The sequence below is a fragment of the Triplophysa dalaica genome, chromosome 1 (assembly GCF_015846415.1).
Source record: "Triplophysa dalaica isolate WHDGS20190420 chromosome 1, ASM1584641v1, whole genome shotgun sequence".
In the NCBI taxonomy this organism is placed as follows: domain Eukaryota; kingdom Metazoa; phylum Chordata; class Actinopteri; order Cypriniformes; family Nemacheilidae; genus Triplophysa; species Triplophysa dalaica.
In genome coordinates, this window is record NC_079542.1 from 25691352 (window position 1) to 25711309 (window position 19958).

Below are 19958 nucleotides of genomic sequence, written 5' to 3' on the forward strand. Positions count from 1 at the left end.
TTATGTGTAAATAACACACATGTTAATAGTCGGATACATTATTGTTAACGTACATTATTAGTTCATTTAGTTACTTACAATAAGAAATATTAAATAAGCATATTGGATATACAATAAATAAAAAACTGTTTTTAGAAAGAATCAACCTAGAGTGCTGTATTATTCAGTCCCGTTGAAGTATAAATGTTTTTTATTAAACTTACATGAAATATATATAACAATGGCAACAACGTTGGGTTACATTTAACACAAAATATAATATAATATGAAATATAAGGTAAGGTTAGGTAGATAAAATATAACTGGAATGAAATAAAATGCAATATTCAAGACAAGCATCACAGTTACATCAAGTATAAAATAGTTAAGTGATATAGAAAAATATATTAAAGGCAATATATACAATATCCTATATATTGTTGCTTTTAAAAATGGGTTAAAAGATACAGCAGATACACACATAAACTTTATATAATTAAAAATAGTGAGTAAAAAGTGCGGTTACGTGAAATAAAAACGCTATTCCTATCTCACAAAGGCAAAACAAAATTCACCTTAGTGAGTCCACAACTGTGGTAAAGTGTTCATAGCTGTCGAACACTCTGTTGTCCAATCCTAAGGAGGTCGACATCATTTTCACAGGACAAAAAGTCTTTTTTTTTTATTTTTTGTGTCCCTGAGTGGGTTGGTGGCAAAGCGTACAAACAGGCAAGTTATGTACACGTGACAGTTTGACTCCAACTTGAGTAGGATTGTCTGTGCTTTTCCTTTTGTACACTGTAGCTCTGGACCAGGCTGAGGGGGTGTCAATACTCTGTGGTGTGTCAGTGGGGCCAGAAGACACTGTCAAGGGTGTGGTGCTGGTGGACGTAGCCGGAATCTCTTGTGTAGGAGCAGTGGATGAAGTGTTTCTTGGTGGAGGTCTGAAGACGGTAGACATGGCTGGCATTACCCGGGACGAGGTTTTAGGAGCTGTCATTACCATGTCTGATCGTTCTTTTAAGACCTTGGTCCCTGCCTTGCTGGGAATGTGTTCATACACAATCTGTTGATATACAGGTGGAGGGAGAACCGACGGTTGATGTGGTGCTGGAGGTAAGTCTTTTGAGGAGACAGACGTAATCTTTGATATTGAGGCCGATGGCATTCTTGTTGACTGCAGGTTGATGAGCCTCTCTTGACGACGGATGAAATCCCTCACCGTCTTGTTGTTAATTTTTGGTAGAGGAATACCCACATTACTCAGCACTGGATCCAATAACAATATGCGGTGCTGAATTCTCTCATAGGCTTTCAGAATGGGTGTTTTTCTGGGCTTGCTTTGGATCTTTGAGGTAAGCCCAGCCAAAGAAGTTTGACCAGTGTGTACATTAGTCGGTTTTGCTGAGCGCTGATGTCCTGCTGAGCCGGTGCGTAGCGTTTGGCCATCTTGACCCGCTGAATCACAGCAGCATCAGCATGATCGTCCCTCTTTGTGTGGCAATACAACGTGTTACCCCATTGTGTTCTGTACAGATGATGAAACTTCTGTGGTTGCTTGTCATGTTCCATTACAGCGTGCCATGCGGCGACGAGCCTGTTCCTTTGCCCTGTCATCAGGCTCAGCTTATTCTCAGTCTTGCCAATCTCCACAAGCAGAGAACAGAAGTTTTCCGGCTGCTGGAATCCAGGCAGCGGGTTGGGGCTACAGGCATCCTCCTGTTGAAATATAGAACAAACCCATGTTAAGATACATTTTTTGCATCAATTGGCTTTGTAAAAACTCAGTTTACACTCAGACTAAAAAGATTGTAAAAATGCTACTGATTCATTCGAGTGAATAGAAAATGACTCACAAAGGCCGGAGGGTAAGCAGTGGTGGTTTCCTCCATGGTAAGGTTTATGTGGGCCGGGTCAGTAGTCATCCTGTCCTGGTCTGCCTCTGGGTCGCTCTGGTAGGCCTCGTCATCCTCATTGGGGTCAAGCTCGTCTGGCTGAACCACTTCCTCCTCTGGACTGGGACCATCCTTTGAGAGGTCACTGAGGGAGAAGGCAACAGATTCACCTGTGCTTTGGCTAAAGAGGTACTCCAAACCAAGCAGCTCATTTGATGTCACAGCAGCAGGGGCTTGGAAATTCTTCTCCACGGTTTCTCCAAACAGCTGCTGGCAGCGGGTGTTAAGGCGCTCGATCAGAGGTGCAGAGTAGGATCTAAGTTTTCTGCCTTTCCCACCAAACACAGCATCAGAGCTGCGGTCTGAGTTCCACCGAGCGATTCCACTAATCAGGTAAACTTGATATGGACGTGCAGCACAGTGGGGACCTTGAACCGACAGAAAAAGGCATTAAAATCATGATATGACCATACATGTTAAGGATGACTCGAAGCAGTGTTTATTTGCAGCAGGATATAAAGTAAGTACACTACAAAAAAATCAACGGATGGCACAGCAGGTGAGTATGTCAGGTGAGTATGATGCAGTTCAGCAGGCACAGATAAAGAACTATTGAGCAGGAAAGCATGAAAGGGAGAAAGGCAGAGCAGAGCAGATAATCTGACCAGAAGCTGGGTAATGAGTAGTCCAGTAATGATTAGAGCAGGCGCAGTGGTTATCCAAGAGAGGTAAGTACATTTAATAACTGGTAAGGTTCTAATAAACGTTCGGTTCACAAACTCATTTGAAGATTTCTTTCCAGGAACGAGGAGCGATCGATCTGAGAGTCTGTTTGGGTGATCAGACAATCAATGAGTGTGTAGCCTTGGTGTGTCCATGACAATCATGAGTAAGTGCTATCACAGCATTTATGTTTCATAAAATCAGACAAGAATTTGAAGGCTCCAAAATGCACATTTACAATTGGGGGGCATCACATATAAGAGGTAAGGACAGAATATCTGACAACATCTTGCACATTTGTATTACTTTTACCTGGTATCATGTGAGGCAGTGTTTTGTGGAATCCTTCCAGGCTGTTGCTTCCACGGAGACATTTGAAATAAGGAAGGTCCACCCCGTTGATGTTGGTGCTATGAGCCACTCTGTACATGCTCATCTCTGGAGGATCCTGAATGCACTCTAGGTGTCGTTGCTGGCCTTCCCATACACCGTCTATTGCTTCTGTAAAAAATAATAATGAATATTCAATGAGATATTCATGAGATGGTAGACATGTGTAAGCAGCACATGATTAATATACTGTTTATTTACATGACACGCTCACAGCACAGTATGCAGTGCAACAATATATAGATAATAAAGTGTACATGTACCGTTTATGCGCTTTTATATTTTTGCATCAAATGATTTACCTGCCGATTTGAAGAGGCTGACTCCACTCTCGTCTAGCCCAGCAGGACCTTTGAGCTCATCTATGGCTATCTGGACAAGCCGGAAGGTCTCCTGAGCCCCAAGTGTGACTCTGCGAACGTGGTGCTTCAGCTGTTCCCTGGATACATAAAGTCGCATCATGTCTTCATCAGCCACGGTGTGAAAAACTGTCGGGTCCTTCGCTCTAACAGCTTTGATGAGCAGCTCCAAGTCTGTGCGGTTGTAGGCCAGCACCGCTCCTGCTAGGGCAGACTTGAACACAGCGTACTTGGAGTGGCTGTCTGTACGAATGGCTGCATCAAAGCGATGTATCCAGTGGAAGATGTCCAAACGCACCACCATACCATTCTCAACCCACGTCTGGAATAAGCTCTCCACAGCGCTCGGGCCTTGTGCCCGACAACACCCGCGGTCAATGTACAAGATGTTGGGCACAGGTTGATTGGCCTGGTGGAAGCGGTCCATTACTCCCTGACACATTGGCTTCAGACACCGAGTGGACTCTTCACAGGTAAGAACAAATGAGACAATCTGCGAATGCTCATTGCCTATGCTGGTAAACCACTCCGCCGTGCCTTTACCCTCCCCAGACAGCTTCTTCACCACCTGCAAGATACGAGATACTCGCTACGTAAATAAACTTGTATTCACTTGTATTTTTAATCAATTTTATTGCTGATTTATTGTTTCTTAAAATCGAAAGTATTTGCGATCTTAAATCATTTGCATTTTAAAGATACGTCTTATTTCTTTTTGTGAATCATTTTATGTAAAGCACGTTGAGAGGCCCTTGTGTATGAAATGTGCTATATAATTAAAATTGCTTGCCTTGCCTTCAAAACAGTGAACACACCAAAAATGTAATTCTTTCTGTATCTATCTTTGTGTTTTACAGAGGAAAGTTAGTCATTCAGATTTGGACAAATGTGATGGTGAGTAAATAATGAAAGAAATATTCTAAACTATATTGTGTACTGCTGGATGTACCTTTTTAGTGGAGTCCATCTTTAGCACTTTGCCAAAAGTGGAGAGAATCTGGTTCCTGTAGTCCTGTACGTTGCTGGCCTCCGCCAGAAGGAAAGCATGGCGAAGCAGGCGAGCCGAGGGAAGCTCTCTTTGAGGAGGTGGAGCCTCAAACGTGTGTCCTAAGGCTGACACGATTCCCCCAGGCTTCAGGAGAGTCATGAGGAGTGTGGTGTAAAGGTCTTTCCTGTGGAGATACTCCTCAACATGATTCTCCTGAATTTGTCGCCACACTTTAACCATGGTGTTCCCTTCGGTCCGGTCCCTCAAAAGCCGCACCACATTTTTGTCCACACCACGCCTGTAAAGTGTGATTTTTAGTATGGCAATTAATTCCAGGCACGTTAGTTGCGTTTACGCCACTCTCCAGTGTACTCACTTGTCTGTCAGAATAGCAGGAAACATGGCTTGGTGAGCCTCACTGAGTTGACAAAGAATGGCAGAATCCCATGCCAACCACCTGCCCGCCTTGCAAATGCCACCACTCCTGGCTGCTTTTGTACATGGTCCGCAGCACAGGACCTCTGTTATTATAAAGTACCAGCCGGAAACGTCACACACGTGACGAACCTGCAATAAAAAAAAATCTGGCAATATTGTTTTCTTTGATCTGTGTATTTTCGTAATAACAATTCATTTAATTGTTGTATTCCAACTGTAATAATAAATATCTAATTAACAACATGTAATACCTTGGTATGGTAGCCTGATTTGTTGAGGTACACGTTCATACTTTGACCCACACATTCTTCTCCTCGAGGACACTTCAGTGAGTATTTCCAAACTCCAACAGGCCGCCACACAAATACGTTACGCCGAAAGAAGAGATGTGGAGTTGGCACAGTACCACTGATGTAGCCTGGAGGTTCTGGAGGGTAAAACCACATGCGGTCTGATTTTAGTACTCGCCGCCTCTTCAATACCCCAGCATTGTCACGGTACACCTGAATGGGCCCAAAGAGTCCTCGCTCTGTGTCATCCTTCACCCAGGAAAGATCAGCTGGTGGGATGCCATTGGGATTTTCCCACAGTCGCACCCAGCCCTCCAGCTCGACCTGAAACATGTAAAACAGAAAACATAATTACATAACAATACACGCGTATCATCACTCCAACTATTCCAATTTATGTATAATACATTTGTGCATGTAAATATTACGCACAGGGGAGTTACTACTGGGTTCTACTGGGACCGTGGCTGTGGATGACTTCTTTGATGAAGGTGTGGACTTCTTTGAAGGTGTGGAGGAGGACTCCTTTGAAGATGTGGATGTGGCTGTGCATAATGCTAAGGCTACTGATGATGGTGAGGCTGCAGATGAAGCTGAGGCTGCAGATGAAGCTGGGGCTGCGGATGATGCTGGGGCTGCAGATGATGCTGGGGCTGCGGATGATGCTGGGGCTGCGGATGATGCTGGGGCTTTGGATGATGCTGGGGCTTTGGATGATGCTGGGGCTTTGGATGATGCTGAGGCTTTGGATGATGCTGAGGCTTTGGATGAGGCTGTGGATGATGCTGAGGCTTTGTATAATGCTGAGGCTGCTGGGGCTGCAGATGATGCTGAGGCTTTGAATGGAGCTGTGGATGATGCTGAGGCTTTGGATAATGCTGAGGCTGCTGGGGCTGCAGATGATGCTGAGGCTGCGCATGATGCTGTGGAAGCCATTGGCTCAGATTTGATCACCTCCAACAAGTGGGTATCATCCAGCCATAAGGGGTCACTGATTGAAGAGCTTGACTTCTGTATTATAAATAAAGTAAATAGTGGGCTTTATGTTCTGAAAACATTCATTCAATGTTGCGGGAATATGGTTTGTGATTCAGATAACTTACTTGAGTCTTCTTGTCATAAATGTATTTTCTAAATCTCTTCATCTGCACACTGGTGATGTGTGTTATAGGTGTATTTAGCCAGCGGCTAACAGAGCTGTATGCCTTTTGTATTGTTTCCCTCTGACTCGTACCAAAATCATCTGGCCTGTCCTTCTGTGCAGAATACTGGCTGTAGAGCTCCCACATCTCCTGGAAGCTATGGCTCTCAAACCCCTTCTGTCCGTAAACACATCGGTGGATGTTGGCTTCCAGAGCGATTGAAACTTCTGGAAAGCTCTCTGCATACTCTGCCAGGTGGTCTTTTATCCAATCATTTTGTGCTTGCCCCTTTCCAACTTTTTTAGAGAGTTCTTCTCTGTGCTTGTCGATCAAGCTGCAATTAAAAAATAATTTAAAAGATAGTAGCCTACACAGCGATAACAACCACATACTTCTGTCAATAGACTGAGAGAGTATTTGCTATTGAATTCTTTTGAAAATTATGATTTCTGTTAATCCTTAAAAAGAAGACGCTTACTACTTCATGTAGCCCACATCATTTGACACAAGCCAGTGAAATGGTGCGTTAAGATACTGGCCGAAGGGTAGCACCATCTTCCCCAGACACTGCTGTCGTGATGGTGTTCTTATCCCTTCAGAACGTAGTTCTCTTTCCGCATGGGCCAGTGCAGTGGAATCACAGAGCAGCTGAGGAGGGGGAAGAGGAAAACTCATTCTCCTGTTTCTGCAGTCACGGGCCTCATTTGTTGCCACCAATAAGGCCTGCTGACGACCCTCTGGAGCAGTGGGGTTTTGAAGACGTATGACTGGCCTCGCCATATCAAGGTGAACTGAAATAAAAACACAATTTTCAAGATGACAATAATGCACTGATAATAACCAGCCAATTAACAATGTGTTCCCTTTCAGCCATAGTAAAGCCTTACACACATCATCACTAGTAATATTCATGTGCAAAGATAAATTACAGGTATAATCACTGTGATCTATTGTATGGACAAAAAAGCAATGCAACTGAGTGTCTGTTAGCAACATTCTTCAAAATATCTTCTTTTGTGTCTTGTAGAAGACTGAAAGTCCATTTACAGTAATTTCACATGTAAGCATGATTCATACTTTTTAAATCGTCTTCAACTTAAATATTCCTGCACTACCGAAGTAACGTTATGATTTATTAAAGCGTGTTCAAGTTGGCAACAGGTTAACATTGGTTACAGAACGTAAAAACCTGACCTTTACATGATTTATTTCGAAGTAATACAAGTAGTAGTAGGAGGGCTACAAAAAGTGATAGTATTTGGAATATCCTACACTTTTATTTGAGAAATCTGGTCGCCTAAACATCGCAAATTCAATGTCCAGTATGTAACATCAATCAAAATGTGACGCGAAGTGGAAAATGAACAGATATTGACTTACCTTTTTCTTACTTTCGCTTGAAATCTTCTTAATATTATGCACATCAAAGAAATGTAACCAAAAAGTTGTAAATAAATAATAATAAAATAAAGTTGTTAATAAGATGCTAGCGCTCTTCTTTGACAACATGTGTTGAAGGATCTGAGGCCTGTGATTGGTAGTCTACACTCGCGAACTACAACTTGATTGGTAGTCTACAGTCAGAGTCTCCAATCGGAGCAGCGCATCTTCTCCGTGCCCTGATTGGTGGTCTACGGTCGATGACGGCATTCCGATTGGTAGTCTACGGTCAGAGTCTACGGTGACTGTAGACTCTCGACCAATGAAATACCCTAAATGTCTACGGTCACCGTAGACTTTGCACGACCGTAGAAACAACTCCTGCGAATTCCCCAAATGTGGGAATCTCGACTGCATAATTTGTGGTAGTGGGGGACTGCGTTCGCGCTCTCCCCTGATTAAGATGGTAAAAAGTAGATTATCTTTCAATCTAATTTACAATCCATTGGAATTCTATGTAGCGGATTGAGTAACCAAGGCAAATTTTCATTTGCAAGAATTCACATGTTATTTTTAGAAATGAAGTGGCAGGCCTGCCAGCTCTCACACATTTGACTATTCAGGATTTACTCTTTACTGAAACAAATGTTATTCTTCCATTCCATAAATAACCCCCCCCCACCAGTAACACAGCCCAAAATCCCCCACCTATCCCCAAGGCAAAAGAACTCACTCAAGCTTGACGTTTCTTAAACTTTGTTGAACTGGCACTTCTAGTGAATATTGCTTTACCTCATAGGGTCTGTACTATAGGTCTTCATCGCTCTTCGCTGTCATGTTAATTCACTTAGGTTCAAAAACAAAGAAAAAGCGTAGGCAGACCCTTTTTCTCACACCTCACATGTGTGAATAGTCACAGATTCTTAAATACTGGGACAGTTTTTGATAGGCATATGACAGAATATGAATCATTATCAGATCAAAATATTGTCAAATATTTATTATAGCCTACACATTGAATAATGACCTGCAGCATTTGGATTGGATTCAATTTATTGTCATTACACATATTACAAGTACAGTGTAACGAAATGGATTGAAGAAGAAAAATACAGCAAACATAAGGGAAGTGGAGAGAAAAACAGATACACATAATACACCATAGAGAAGACTTGCAACAGGGTAAGATAATCCAGCTCCGGCATGCAGCCATCCGGTCCAGTGCCATTACGGCACCGTTCACAGACCCACTTGTCAGGCTGGCGGTTCAAAGCTACGGAGGAGTGGGAGGGATAAGGTCCAAAAGTGTGTGTGTGTGTTTGATAGTTCTGAGTCTTTAGAGTGGGGGAGGAACGCAAGAGCGTCTTGCTGCAGTTCTCTCACAGGGTTAATTTAATTTTCCAGCTGCGTTCTTTGCCAAGGCCGTTTCTGGAGCCGGGGAGCCGAAAAGATAAGATTTTGATTTGTTTAGTCAGGTAACCATATTCCAATATGTCACGGCAATCCTCATTGTCAATTGTCGTTCGGATCTCCGATATTGTCAATTTTCCTTCCCAAAGCTGTTAGAATCTCCCTGATAACAACCATATTTCGATTAATAGTCTCAGTCAATGCTGACCGCTCTTCCCACAGCTTCAATCGATACGGGCAGCCTTGTGAGGCTTTGGACAGCTGTTCCCGTTTAATGAATTTTTCGATAACCCAGGGTAAAGCCTAATCCAATCAGCACAAGACCTATTATCATGGTTCCAAATAGGTCAATATCTTCGATGTCCTCAACGGAAAGAGCCGCCAGACACACGATCCGCAATCTCGCCGTCCATCCTGTAGCCAGCTGCGAATGTTCCGTCAGGGCAGACGGGTTCCCCCGAACCCAGTTTTCCCATAATTTTCCAAGTTTGGAGGGCAGTGCAGAGAGAGTCTCTCAATAGATGAGACGAGACAAGAGACAAAGAGAAGGGAAAATAAGGGCAAGGACGGGGAGTGAGAAAATGCGACCGCCTCCGCTGAGAGCCAAACGAGAAATGTGAATTGGTGAATGAATGTTTCAGACAGAGTGGCTTCAAAATTATTTGAATTGTCACTGCTGTCAGACAAAATCTTTATACATAAAGAATGAAAATGAAAGAGTTAACTGTAGAATTAGGTTACGAAACTATATTTATATAAAATTATATACCGCAACTGCGCAAACTATAAAACTCACTCACCCTGTGTCTAAATTCTTATTATCTTCTTTTTTAGAATCCCATTTAAACCTTTGGATTCTTCTACTTCTTTTGTGTTGTGGTAACAATGACTATGGCATGTCTCTAAACAGCACATCTGGCACTCTCCGAATAATCTAATTAAATGATCCGAATGACTCCAATCGAGATTGTTCAAAAGAGCAACGTCTTCTGTATGCATTTGGTCAGTCTGAATCTATATGATATTGGGAATCATCAAGCTATCTGAGAGTAAAGCACAGAAATTGAAACTTTTCTAAGACTTTTCACTTTTTTCTAAATCTAAACTTTTTGAGTCTTGTCACAAAATCCACATAGAGCTTTTGCTGTATTTGTTTTAAAACAACAGGAAGACAATATGTAGATTGTTAATATGTTAATCAAGTCAATTCGGTCATCTTTAATAATTTCAAGCCTGTTTTTTTCTGTATAAATGCACACTGATGTTCCTGAAACAGTTTGAAAAGGTTGTGTGTGTTTAGATGCGTTTTTAATTTAAAAATCAAAACATGTCTGGGCATAAGAAATGTGAGAAAAGAGTCTTTGCAGGCGTTTAAACAATTTAAACTCGGACATCTTCAATATCACTCTCTTTATCTCTACGACATTTTCCATATTCAGACTTTATTAGTTTTCCTCTGTATCTCTCCAAGAATCATAAGCGACTTATAATTTTGGGGTTTTTTTGTACGATTTTTTCACCCCTTTAGGGGGACTTTTGTATTGTTATCCTGGGATAGTTTATTGATTTCTTTCTTTCATTCTCTCTCACTCTCAAGCTATTCAATTCTTTGTCTTTTTGTCATTACAGGGGCAGTTCTGAAGAGCCTGTCTGGATGGTCTATACCCTTGACTGAGCACCATCCCCAGTAATTTCACCCCATCACTCTATTTCTTTCTAAATATCATTGCACTCCCATTCCTTTTTCTTATCTTCTCCTATGTGACTAGTCCCCTCTTCTCTATTCCTTTTCCCCATCGTTTTACTTTATTATTGCGCCACTATTTTATATAATGTGCTTAAACCACACTAAAACAACATATGATCAAAGATGTATAACATAACAATTTCACAAGTCCAATTAATGAGGACTCGATAATCTTTGCTTCTTCTGAGTGACCCGTGGTTAACTGATGAAGTGATGCACCTCGTTCTCTTTCCCAAAAAGATGATTCAATGACTCTTGAGCTGGTTGGATATTTAAGGGCAATCAGCGAGACATCATCACCCCAGTGGCCTCTACAGCAGGGTTAGCGGAAGTCGGCTGACATGATAATGCGGCACATATTGAAGTATCGGGGGTCTTAAGTGAAGCGAGGAGCCGAAGAATGCCTTCTGTTTTCCTGATTGACCCGTTAAATCGTGAAACGATGTCCACAGGAACAAACATTCAGCTGTGAGTGGGGAAAAGATGGAGCCAGTGTCTGTATATGTGTCTCATGGCTGATTGCAAACACATCACGGTATTATGTCATATCAGATATCATAAAGATAGATACCCTTTCCTCATCTCTTTGCTATCAAAACAGAATAATACCAAGATTGTTTGAAGCAATGTACTGGCAAAAACGGTTTGAGTGTATAGAAGACCATAACAACACGCTAGCAACCAAATCATGTCAACCACTCACAACACCCAAGTACTGACGTGTTTTTCACACAGACACGCACGACTTCTCAAAAAAACTTTTTTCCCTTGTAAATGTGAAAAAATCAAGTATCCATCATCATTACCTCTATCATCACCATAACCATCATCCTCACCATTTCGCATCATTCTCTCAAGTCCTCAAAGTCTGTCTCTCGCTTTCTGAAACTCATATGAAGCGCGTTTGCCTTAAAACTGTCTTTCATGTGTAATCAAACACTTTCCTGCTTTCTACTTCTTTTATGGCTCCATATGTTCAGGGTCAGTCCCTTGAGCTCAGTCAAATAATGACCCTTTTTACTACTCGTCCTCAGTCTCTCAAGGTGAAGTTCTCCATTTTTTACACCATCGGCTGCAATTCCAGACTCAGACAATGTGTGTTTGTGTGTGCATGAGTGCCTTTAAACAGGGAAATGTCCTCATGTCTCAGACTTAATGGTCCAGTCTCTAAAATTTAGCGAAACCTAGTGGAGATTTTGCGAAATTGCAACCACCGGCTCACTCCCCCCTTCCCCCTCTCTTTAAAAGCCCTACGGCAGCTGTCACAGGATAAAGATGTCATCACATTTTCGCTTCTTTGCTGAAGGAGATAACATATTTACAAAACGTGCTCTGTAGAGCAGTTTGTCCAGTACAAACAACATGGCAAATTCCATGCGATGTATGTAAACAGAAATAGCTAATTCTAAGATAATGAAAACATAAGGCTTCATTATGTAAGATCTTGATACACCTCTGAAGACAAAGTTATGTATATTATACTGCATTTCTGTCAATAGATCCAAATTCGGCCTATACAGGGTTGTATCTAGGTCTGTGATTTACAGGATGATTTTGTCTGTGTGACCTATTTTGAAATGGAAAGTACAATAAGCATCAGCATTTTGTCAGCATGCCTTTATGAATGTGCGTGTTGGTGTATTAAGTGTGTGTGTGGGGTTGAATGTCCTTCACACTTACAAAGTAGTAAGTGTAGTCACAGCACGCTGGAGTAATTACCAGGTGTCTGAGACTCAACTTAAGCTCAATACCATTTTCCTTCAAAACATATAGAAGCCAACACACATACATTAACTAATCCCAGACAGTCGATCAATACCACACCACATACACCAACAGAACCGGTCATATTTCTAAAGATCACACTCTATCACACAACCACAAATAAAAAAGAAAAGAAGAAATTGAATAGGCAGCGCTTCAGCAATCGCAGAGCACTCGGTGAAGAAAATCATTGGCCGGGGGCTCAGCTGTGTGAGACAGCAGCCAACATCGATCTATGCTATCACCTCCTTTCAGCCCGTACGGTACACACTGAAAACAGCTCAGAATATACACCACCACTTAACTTTGAAAGTATTAGTAGGGTTTTACTAATGTTTAATTAATGGAGATTTTAGCTAGGACACCTTAGAAGGTGAATAATTTATACATTTCTTTCTGACGGCTGCAGGTCCCCAGGCTGGCGTAAAGACTGCGATCATGCAATACTTGCGACTTCCCTGTCATGATCCAGAGAGAAGATGTTGGAGTCATAGCATTTCACAGTTACTCTAAACTCAGGGGGACCTAATGTTTAATTTGATGTGATAAGTAAATTTTATTTTTGACAGGTGTAGTATCACATAGAGAGAGAGTACAGACTGGCTCGAGCTTGACAACAGGAACAATCCAAAGGGTTTTAATGAAAACAAACACGGGAGCAGGAGAACAGGAAACATACATTAACATAAACAATAACTGACAAAGAACTGAGGAACACACAGGGCTTAAATACATGGGGAACAGAATCAGATCTTCACTGCTTTTACGTTTCATGTGTTGTTTGTTTAGCGTTTGTTATTTATTAGTTAGTCTGTTTGTTTTCCCTTTAGTGTGGTCAATAAACCCGCATTTGTCTCCACGCTCAAATTGTTTTGGTTTTTACTTATCACATATTAACGTCACTTAAACTGCTTGATTTCGTTATAATTTCTGAAGCGGTACTGCACTACATTAAGAGTGTTATGTTTCCAAGGCCAGGAATGTAATATTTCTTAGAGTTGATATACGATCTGCTGATCGTTCGCTGGATGAGTGCATTTAGTTTGTTGCTATTATTAGGTCAGCTGCGTCAGGTAAAGTGTGTAAAAATAGGTATGGTTAATCACTATTAATTATACCTATTTTACTGTGGTTAAACCCATTGTTTCCCCGAAACACATCCTGAATCTTGCTTAAGCTGTTGCACATGTTTGATAAACTCGCAAAGAGATGATCTACAATCATTATCATTTAGTCATTTAGCAAACAACCTTTTCCAAACTGACTTACAAATGAGGTAAACAATAGAAGCAATCTTACCTGTTACTTAGCGTGTAAGCCAAATGTCTTTTGTGTATGTCATTGTAACTACGCACAGCCATGTGGCAGCATATTCCTTGCACTGAGCAAGCAAAATTTTATTTTTGACAGGTGTAGTGTCACATAGAGAGAGAGTACAGACTGGCTCGACTATACTGCTGTGAGTGTCATCCACAAAGCACACACATGCATGAGAGACTAAATAAATGTTTTAACGAAACATTGGAGATTACATTTTTATGCCATTTTAGTAAATGTTTATGGTTGGCAAATGTTCTCCGTTTACCATCCATTAGCAAAATGTTAATTATGGACCTTGTTTACATATAAAGCAGGATAATGACCCTTCCTTAAATGAGATATTAGTAGTTAAGCGTGGCTGTATAAAACAGTAATAACTAAATTGCCATCATAAACCTTTGCCACAGCAGCCTAGGATTGAGCCTTTAATTTTACGGAGTGTCTATTTACAATGAGTACAAATAGCTCGCCTTGTTGGCAGAGACTATTTGCAATTGTTCCGCCCACCAATATGTTAGTCTGTATAGCTTTGAACTGGATTCCGGGGTTCTAACCCCCCTCTTGCTGAAAACCCCCCTATTGACTGATTTATCCAAAGCGACTTACATTGCTTTATCCTATACATTTTACATAGGAATTTGCAATCCCCTGGGACCGAACCCACAACCATGCGTTGTTCTTTGGTGGTTCTTTGCTCGTAATCACAGGGGAACCAGTTTTAGTGCTATATAGTACCATATCTTGGTGCTTCAGTGGTTCTCTAGAGGTCCTTTGGGGTGACCGAGTTGCAATATACCACCGTTTCTGTATAAAGAACCTGTTAAGCCCGTGTATGGTTCTGTATATCACATCATTCATCCCAAAGAACCGCTGAAGAACCACTGAAGCAACACAATTAGGTCTATACAGCACTAAAAGTGGTTCCCTTATGATTATGAGCCAAGAACCATATTTATTTTAGAGTAATAGTGAGCTGCCTCACTCCCTTCTGCCTACACAGGCAGCTACCTTAATCTCTTAAAGTCACCCCAAAATGAAAATTCTGTCTTCCTTTACACACAATTTTGTCATTTAAACCTGTATGACTTTCTTCTGCAAAACACAAAAGAAGATATCTGAAATCAATTCACTTGCGTTGGATATGTGTCCATACAATAGAGGTGAATGTGTGCCAGCGCTGTTCAGTTGCCAACTTATATATATTAATATATTATTTTATATATTATTTTATGTACTGCGGAAGAGAGAAAGTCAAACAGGTTTGAAAATGAGAAAAGGGTGAATTCAGAACTTTTATTTTTGGGTGAACTATCCCTTTAAGTAACTGATTTTGACTGCTCCAAATAAAAGGCAGATTTTGTTTATAGTTACGTAAGCGTGACACACAAATTGTGCCCCTTTACGATAAGCAAGATACCTGCTAACACTCACTGTTGATTTCAAGCGTTTGGAGTGAATCATAGAAATGCTTGTAACATATTGACTAAGAGACAAAAAAGATTTAAATAAGAGACACTCAAGGATAGTTGTTATTTAACGTGACTAAACCATGAAGTAGAAACTGTGAACGAGACTCGCTGTGAAATAAAGTAGAAATAAACTTTTAGATATACTTTTGTAGCCCTTTCCAGCTTTATGTAAGTCAACAATTCTTGATCGTAGGTCTTCTGAGAGCTCTTTTGTGCGAGGCATGGTTCACATCAGACAACGCTTCTTCAGAACAGCAAACTCAAAACTGGTGTGTTTTTTATTGGACAGGCCAGCTTTAATCAACACATCCAATCTCATCACATTGATTGGACCCCAGGTTGGCTGACTCCTGGCTCCAATTAGCTCTTGGAGAAGTCATTAGCCTAGGGTTTCACATACTTTTTCCACCCTGCACTTTGAATGTTTACATGTTGTGTGCAATAAAAATATGAAAACGTATAATGTTTGTGCGGTATTAGTTTAAGCAGACTGTGTTTCTCTATTGTTGTGACTTAGATGAAGATCAGAACACATTTTATGACCAATTTATGAAGAAATCCAAGTAAGCCCAAAGGGTTCACATACTTTTTCTTTCAACTGTATATGTTATACATGAACACACAGACCGTCTAAACTCATTCATCTTATTTAACTCTCAATTAATTGTATGTAAAAACACTTTCTATCATTATTGTTTGTTTCAATAATTTGTACCTGGAATCATATTCGGCAGTGCTTTATGGAATCCTTCGAGGCTGTTGCTTCCACGGAGACACTTGTAATATGGAACGTCCACATACCGCTCAGAAGCCGCACCACATTCTTGTTCAGACCACACCACGCCTGTAAGGTATGATAATTAAAAGACCAACAGGGCTTAGTGCATGGGCAACTAAATTAATGTTAAGCATGCAGTTTACTCACTTGTCTGTAAGGACAGCAGGGAATATGGCCTGATGAGCCTAACGGAGTTGACACAAAAGTGCAGAATCCCTTGCCAACCAGTGACCAACCTTGCCACCATTGCCACTCCTGGCTGCCTTGGTGCACTGTCCACAGCACAAGACCTCTGTCAGCATACAATACCAGTTGAAAACGTCACAAATGTGACGAACCTGTAAAAAACAATACTAAACATAAGAAAACTTAGGTAAATAATCACATATAAAATCTTTTTTTTTATATGATTTTATCAAAACAAGATTGAATTGTTGTAAAGTAATAACTCATTATAATTATGAATATAATTAACAATAGCTAATTTTAATAACAACTAATCAGATGAGAAATATGTAGTACCCTGGTGTGGTAGCCTGACTTGTAATGGTGCACAGGCTTTCCATAACCCACACATTCTTCACCACGAGGACACTTAAGTGAGTATTTCCATACCCAAAAAGCTCGCCAAACAAAGATGCGACCATGGAAAAAGAGATGTGGGGTTGGCACAGAACCGCTGACATAGCCTGGAGGTTCTGGAGGGTAAAACCACATTCTGTCAGACTTCATAACCCGCCACCTCTTGAATAGGCTAGCACTGTTTTGATAAACCTGGATGGGGCTGAAGAGTCCTCTCTCAGTGCCGTCCTTCATCACCCATGACAGGTCAGCCGGTGGGATGCCATTATGATTTTCCCACAGTCGCACCCAACCTTTCAGCTCAACCTGAAACACATCGAAACTGAAAAATACAGAACTTATCTCCATTTATTATCGTTTGTGTTTGACCCATATACATATGTTGTTATGCCTTACCAATGGGTCATTCAGAGAACGTTCTGCAGGTGAAATGACTGAGGATGAGACTGTGGAAGTCTGTGACCGTGCTTTGGACATGGCTGTCGATGTCACTGGGGTTCTGTCTGTGCTTGATATGCACGTGGCAGTGAATGATGTTGTGGATGTTGCCGATACTGCAGATGATGTTGTTGCAGATGTTGCTGTTGCTGCAGATGATGTTGTTGCAGATGTTGCTGTTGCTGCAGATGTTGTTGTTGCAGATGTTGCTGTTGCAGCGGATGTTGCTATGGCTGTAGATGGGGTTGTTGAAGATGTCGCTGTGGCCATTGTTGCAGATGTTGTTGCGGATGTTGCAGTGGCTGTAGAAGGCGCTGTGGATAATGCCTTAAATCAGGCTGCAGTTGAGGCTGTTGCCTGAGACTTGATAAGCTCTAATAAGTGAGTGTCATCCAGCCATGCGGGATCACGTATGGTGGAGCTTGACATCTATGTATCAAATACAAAAAATATGATAAAGCATTTTTGGCAATAAATTACCAATGTGTAGAAATAGTAATCATTTAGTTGCTCAGTTCTGCTCTGTGCTTGTCAACCAAACTGCAATTTCAATTAATCGAGTGTGGAAATTAAGATTGAAATGTAGCAAGGACTTAAAGATAATAGGATATGCACTGATAACCATCATATGTTTCTATAACTACATACATATGCTATTTGCCTTAACAAAAAACAAATAAAACCGTTATTGCACACAACTTCATGTAACCCACATCATTGGCCACAAGCCAGTGGAATGCAGCGTTGAGGTATTGACCAAAGGGTAACTTCATGTATGCCAACAGCACGAAGAACCCTTTCAGCATAGGCGATGGCAGTGGTTTCCAGCTGTGCAGGGGAAAACTCATGCGTTTCTCTATGTAAGCATTGGCCTCTCTCTTCGACACCAGTATGGACTGCTGACGACCCACTGGAGCATCAGGATTTTGTACTCGAAGGACGGCTGTCGCCATATTGAGGTACTCTGATATTAAATACATAATATACTATATGAATATTACTTTGTTAACTATATTTACATTTAGTCATTTAGCAGACGCTCTTATCTGCTAAATGACAATCTTAAATATTGCATTCAAATGAAAATGTATTTACCAGCTTAGTATCACTGTATACAGAAAGTAAGTCAATAAACTGATTTTACATTATCATCATAACTAATGATTTTATTTCCTTTTCAAGTATACTGTGCATATAGGTGTCATATTATTATGTGTCCTATCATATTGTGTAATCATTCTTATTTCAGTTTCTTCATCAAAAAATAAAAGTAACCATGGTTTATTACACTATATTAGCCAAGTTTTGCATGGTCATATTTTTATTACCTATACCACACTTACTTTATGGTTACTAGTATGATTCTACTTTAAATCAAACTTTACAGGAAATTGATTGCAAAAGCAAGTTCAGAACATACGCTGAGTGTTTTAGCTTTCAAATGATGCATAGTTCGTGATGTTTGGTTGAATAATAATGTAAAACAAAGGTTATTAAAATGCAGACACGATAAACAATGCCTCTACCATGGGGCATAGAGTTTAAGGGACTGTAATAATTTGTCAGCTCATATATCTGGTCACGTCAGACACGATAGCAAATTTAGCAAACACTGGATCCTAAAGGATCGTATGTTGGCTTACCTTTTCAAACTTGAACAGTTTTTCAGTCGTCCATAAGCGCAAAAACAAAGATCGGCGCTATAAAGAAACTTGTTACGAGCAAGATGTAAGCGATCAATGTAGATGTCAATCTATGTTTAGAAATAGCATTTGCATCAACGGAAGTCTGTGATTGGCATTCTACAGTCGAGGTCTGCAATTTGATTGGTAGTCTACAGTCAGATCGGCTAATCAGATTATATAGTCTACATTCAACAGGCGAAACGGACCAGCCCACCGTTTCTGGTCTCTGATTGGTTAGTCTACATTCAACGCGACCAAATGATTGGCAGTCTACGGTCAGAGTCTACGTTGACTGTAGACTCTTGACCAATGAAATCTCATAAAAGTCTACGGTACAGTAGACTTTGCACGATTCCCCACATTTGGGAATCTCGACTGCATCATATCTGGTAGTGGGAGACTGCGTTCGCTCTCTCCCCTGATATACTTTTTTAACGACAGATTATTAAAAGCAATAGAGTATTGGTTGTTGAGAAAGGTTAAATCTTTAATAATATAAATTCTTCGGTAGGTTTATTACACATGGTAACAAACCTAAAATATACTACTCTTCTAATATCCTTATTTTCTTCAATAGAAAGAATGTAAGTCCTCGTTTTTTTATCGGGAGGTTTATATGTTATTCATAACAATATGATATTTTCCACATTCTTGTATTTTTTGATAAGAGTGTAGTCTTTCTGTTTATTCAAAAGTAATCCCTGCCCTTATGACGTTACATTCGAGTCAATTGATCTGTGCAAGAAACTGAACGCTATTATCACATCTTCGGGTTAATTCCAATCGCATTCGTGTGCTCCACACCATGGGCGTAAATCTCATGTAACAGTAGGGGGGCTCAATACATATTCAATTTCGCAAGAGCAATTTTTGAAGGGGACACAAATAACACAGTCAAAATTGTACTAAATACGACACTAAACGACAAAATGCATTGGGTTTATAGGTTTATCATGCAGACGTCCAGTCATATTATAAACTGAACTGTCACAAACTGTAATACAAGTTAACAATAAAGTTTTTTCACATTTATATATTTTTTGTCTTTGTTGTGAAGACAGGAAACAAATATAAAAACACACTACCCATGATACTGCATGTTGAAAATAAGTCACTTTTTAAACTCTTGAACACTATTAACATGTTATCCTGATCTATACTGCAACATCGTCTGTCAAAGT

General features: G+C 40.6%; 1 protein-coding gene across 5 annotated transcripts; it reads right to left on the reverse strand.

Moving 5' to 3' along the window:
• Positions 1–243: 243 nt before the first annotated feature.
• LOC130420844 (uncharacterized) lies at positions 244–17183 on the reverse strand. Of its 5 annotated transcripts, XM_056748346.1 has the most exons (16): positions 17051–17183; positions 16847–16960; positions 16595–16770; positions 16220–16410; positions 16010–16138; positions 6683–6995; positions 6166–6538; positions 5495–6073; positions 5024–5386; positions 4711–4901; positions 4296–4632; positions 3290–3914; positions 2910–3098; positions 2655–2702; positions 1836–2302; positions 244–1698 (listed from the first exon to the last, which is right to left on the reverse strand). In XM_056748346.1, exons 4-16 carry the CDS (start codon positions 16317–16319, stop codon positions 1294–1296), a joined length of 4119 nt encoding a protein of 1372 aa, XP_056604324.1. In that variant the 5' UTR covers positions 16320–16410; positions 16595–16770; positions 16847–16960; positions 17051–17183; the 3' UTR covers positions 244–1293. The 5 variants fall into 5 exon arrangements, with proteins under 5 accessions (XP_056604324.1, XP_056604315.1, XP_056604333.1 ...); XM_056748337.1 differs by having other exon boundaries at positions 16220–16425; positions 16595–16960; XM_056748355.1 differs by having other exon boundaries at positions 16595–16976; positions 17051–17173.
• Positions 17184–19958: the final 2775 nt, after the last annotated feature.

What these genes read in the sequence shown, in the direction of transcription:
- LOC130420844 (XM_056748346.1), bottom strand. Translation starts at nt 16,319, where the DNA reads ATGGTGGCAAGGTTGGTCACTGGTTGGCAAGGGATTCTGCACTTTTGT. An exon ending in AGATGGACTCCACTAAAAAG is followed by an intron (nt 3,915 to 4,295) that starts GTACATCCAGCA and finishes CGTATCTTGCAG; the next exon opens with GTGGTGAAGAAGCTGTCTGG. An exon ending in CTGCTTACCCTCCGGCCTTT is followed by an intron (nt 1,699 to 1,835) that starts GTGAGTCATTTT and finishes ATATTTCAACAG; the next exon opens with GAGGATGCCTGTAGCCCCAA.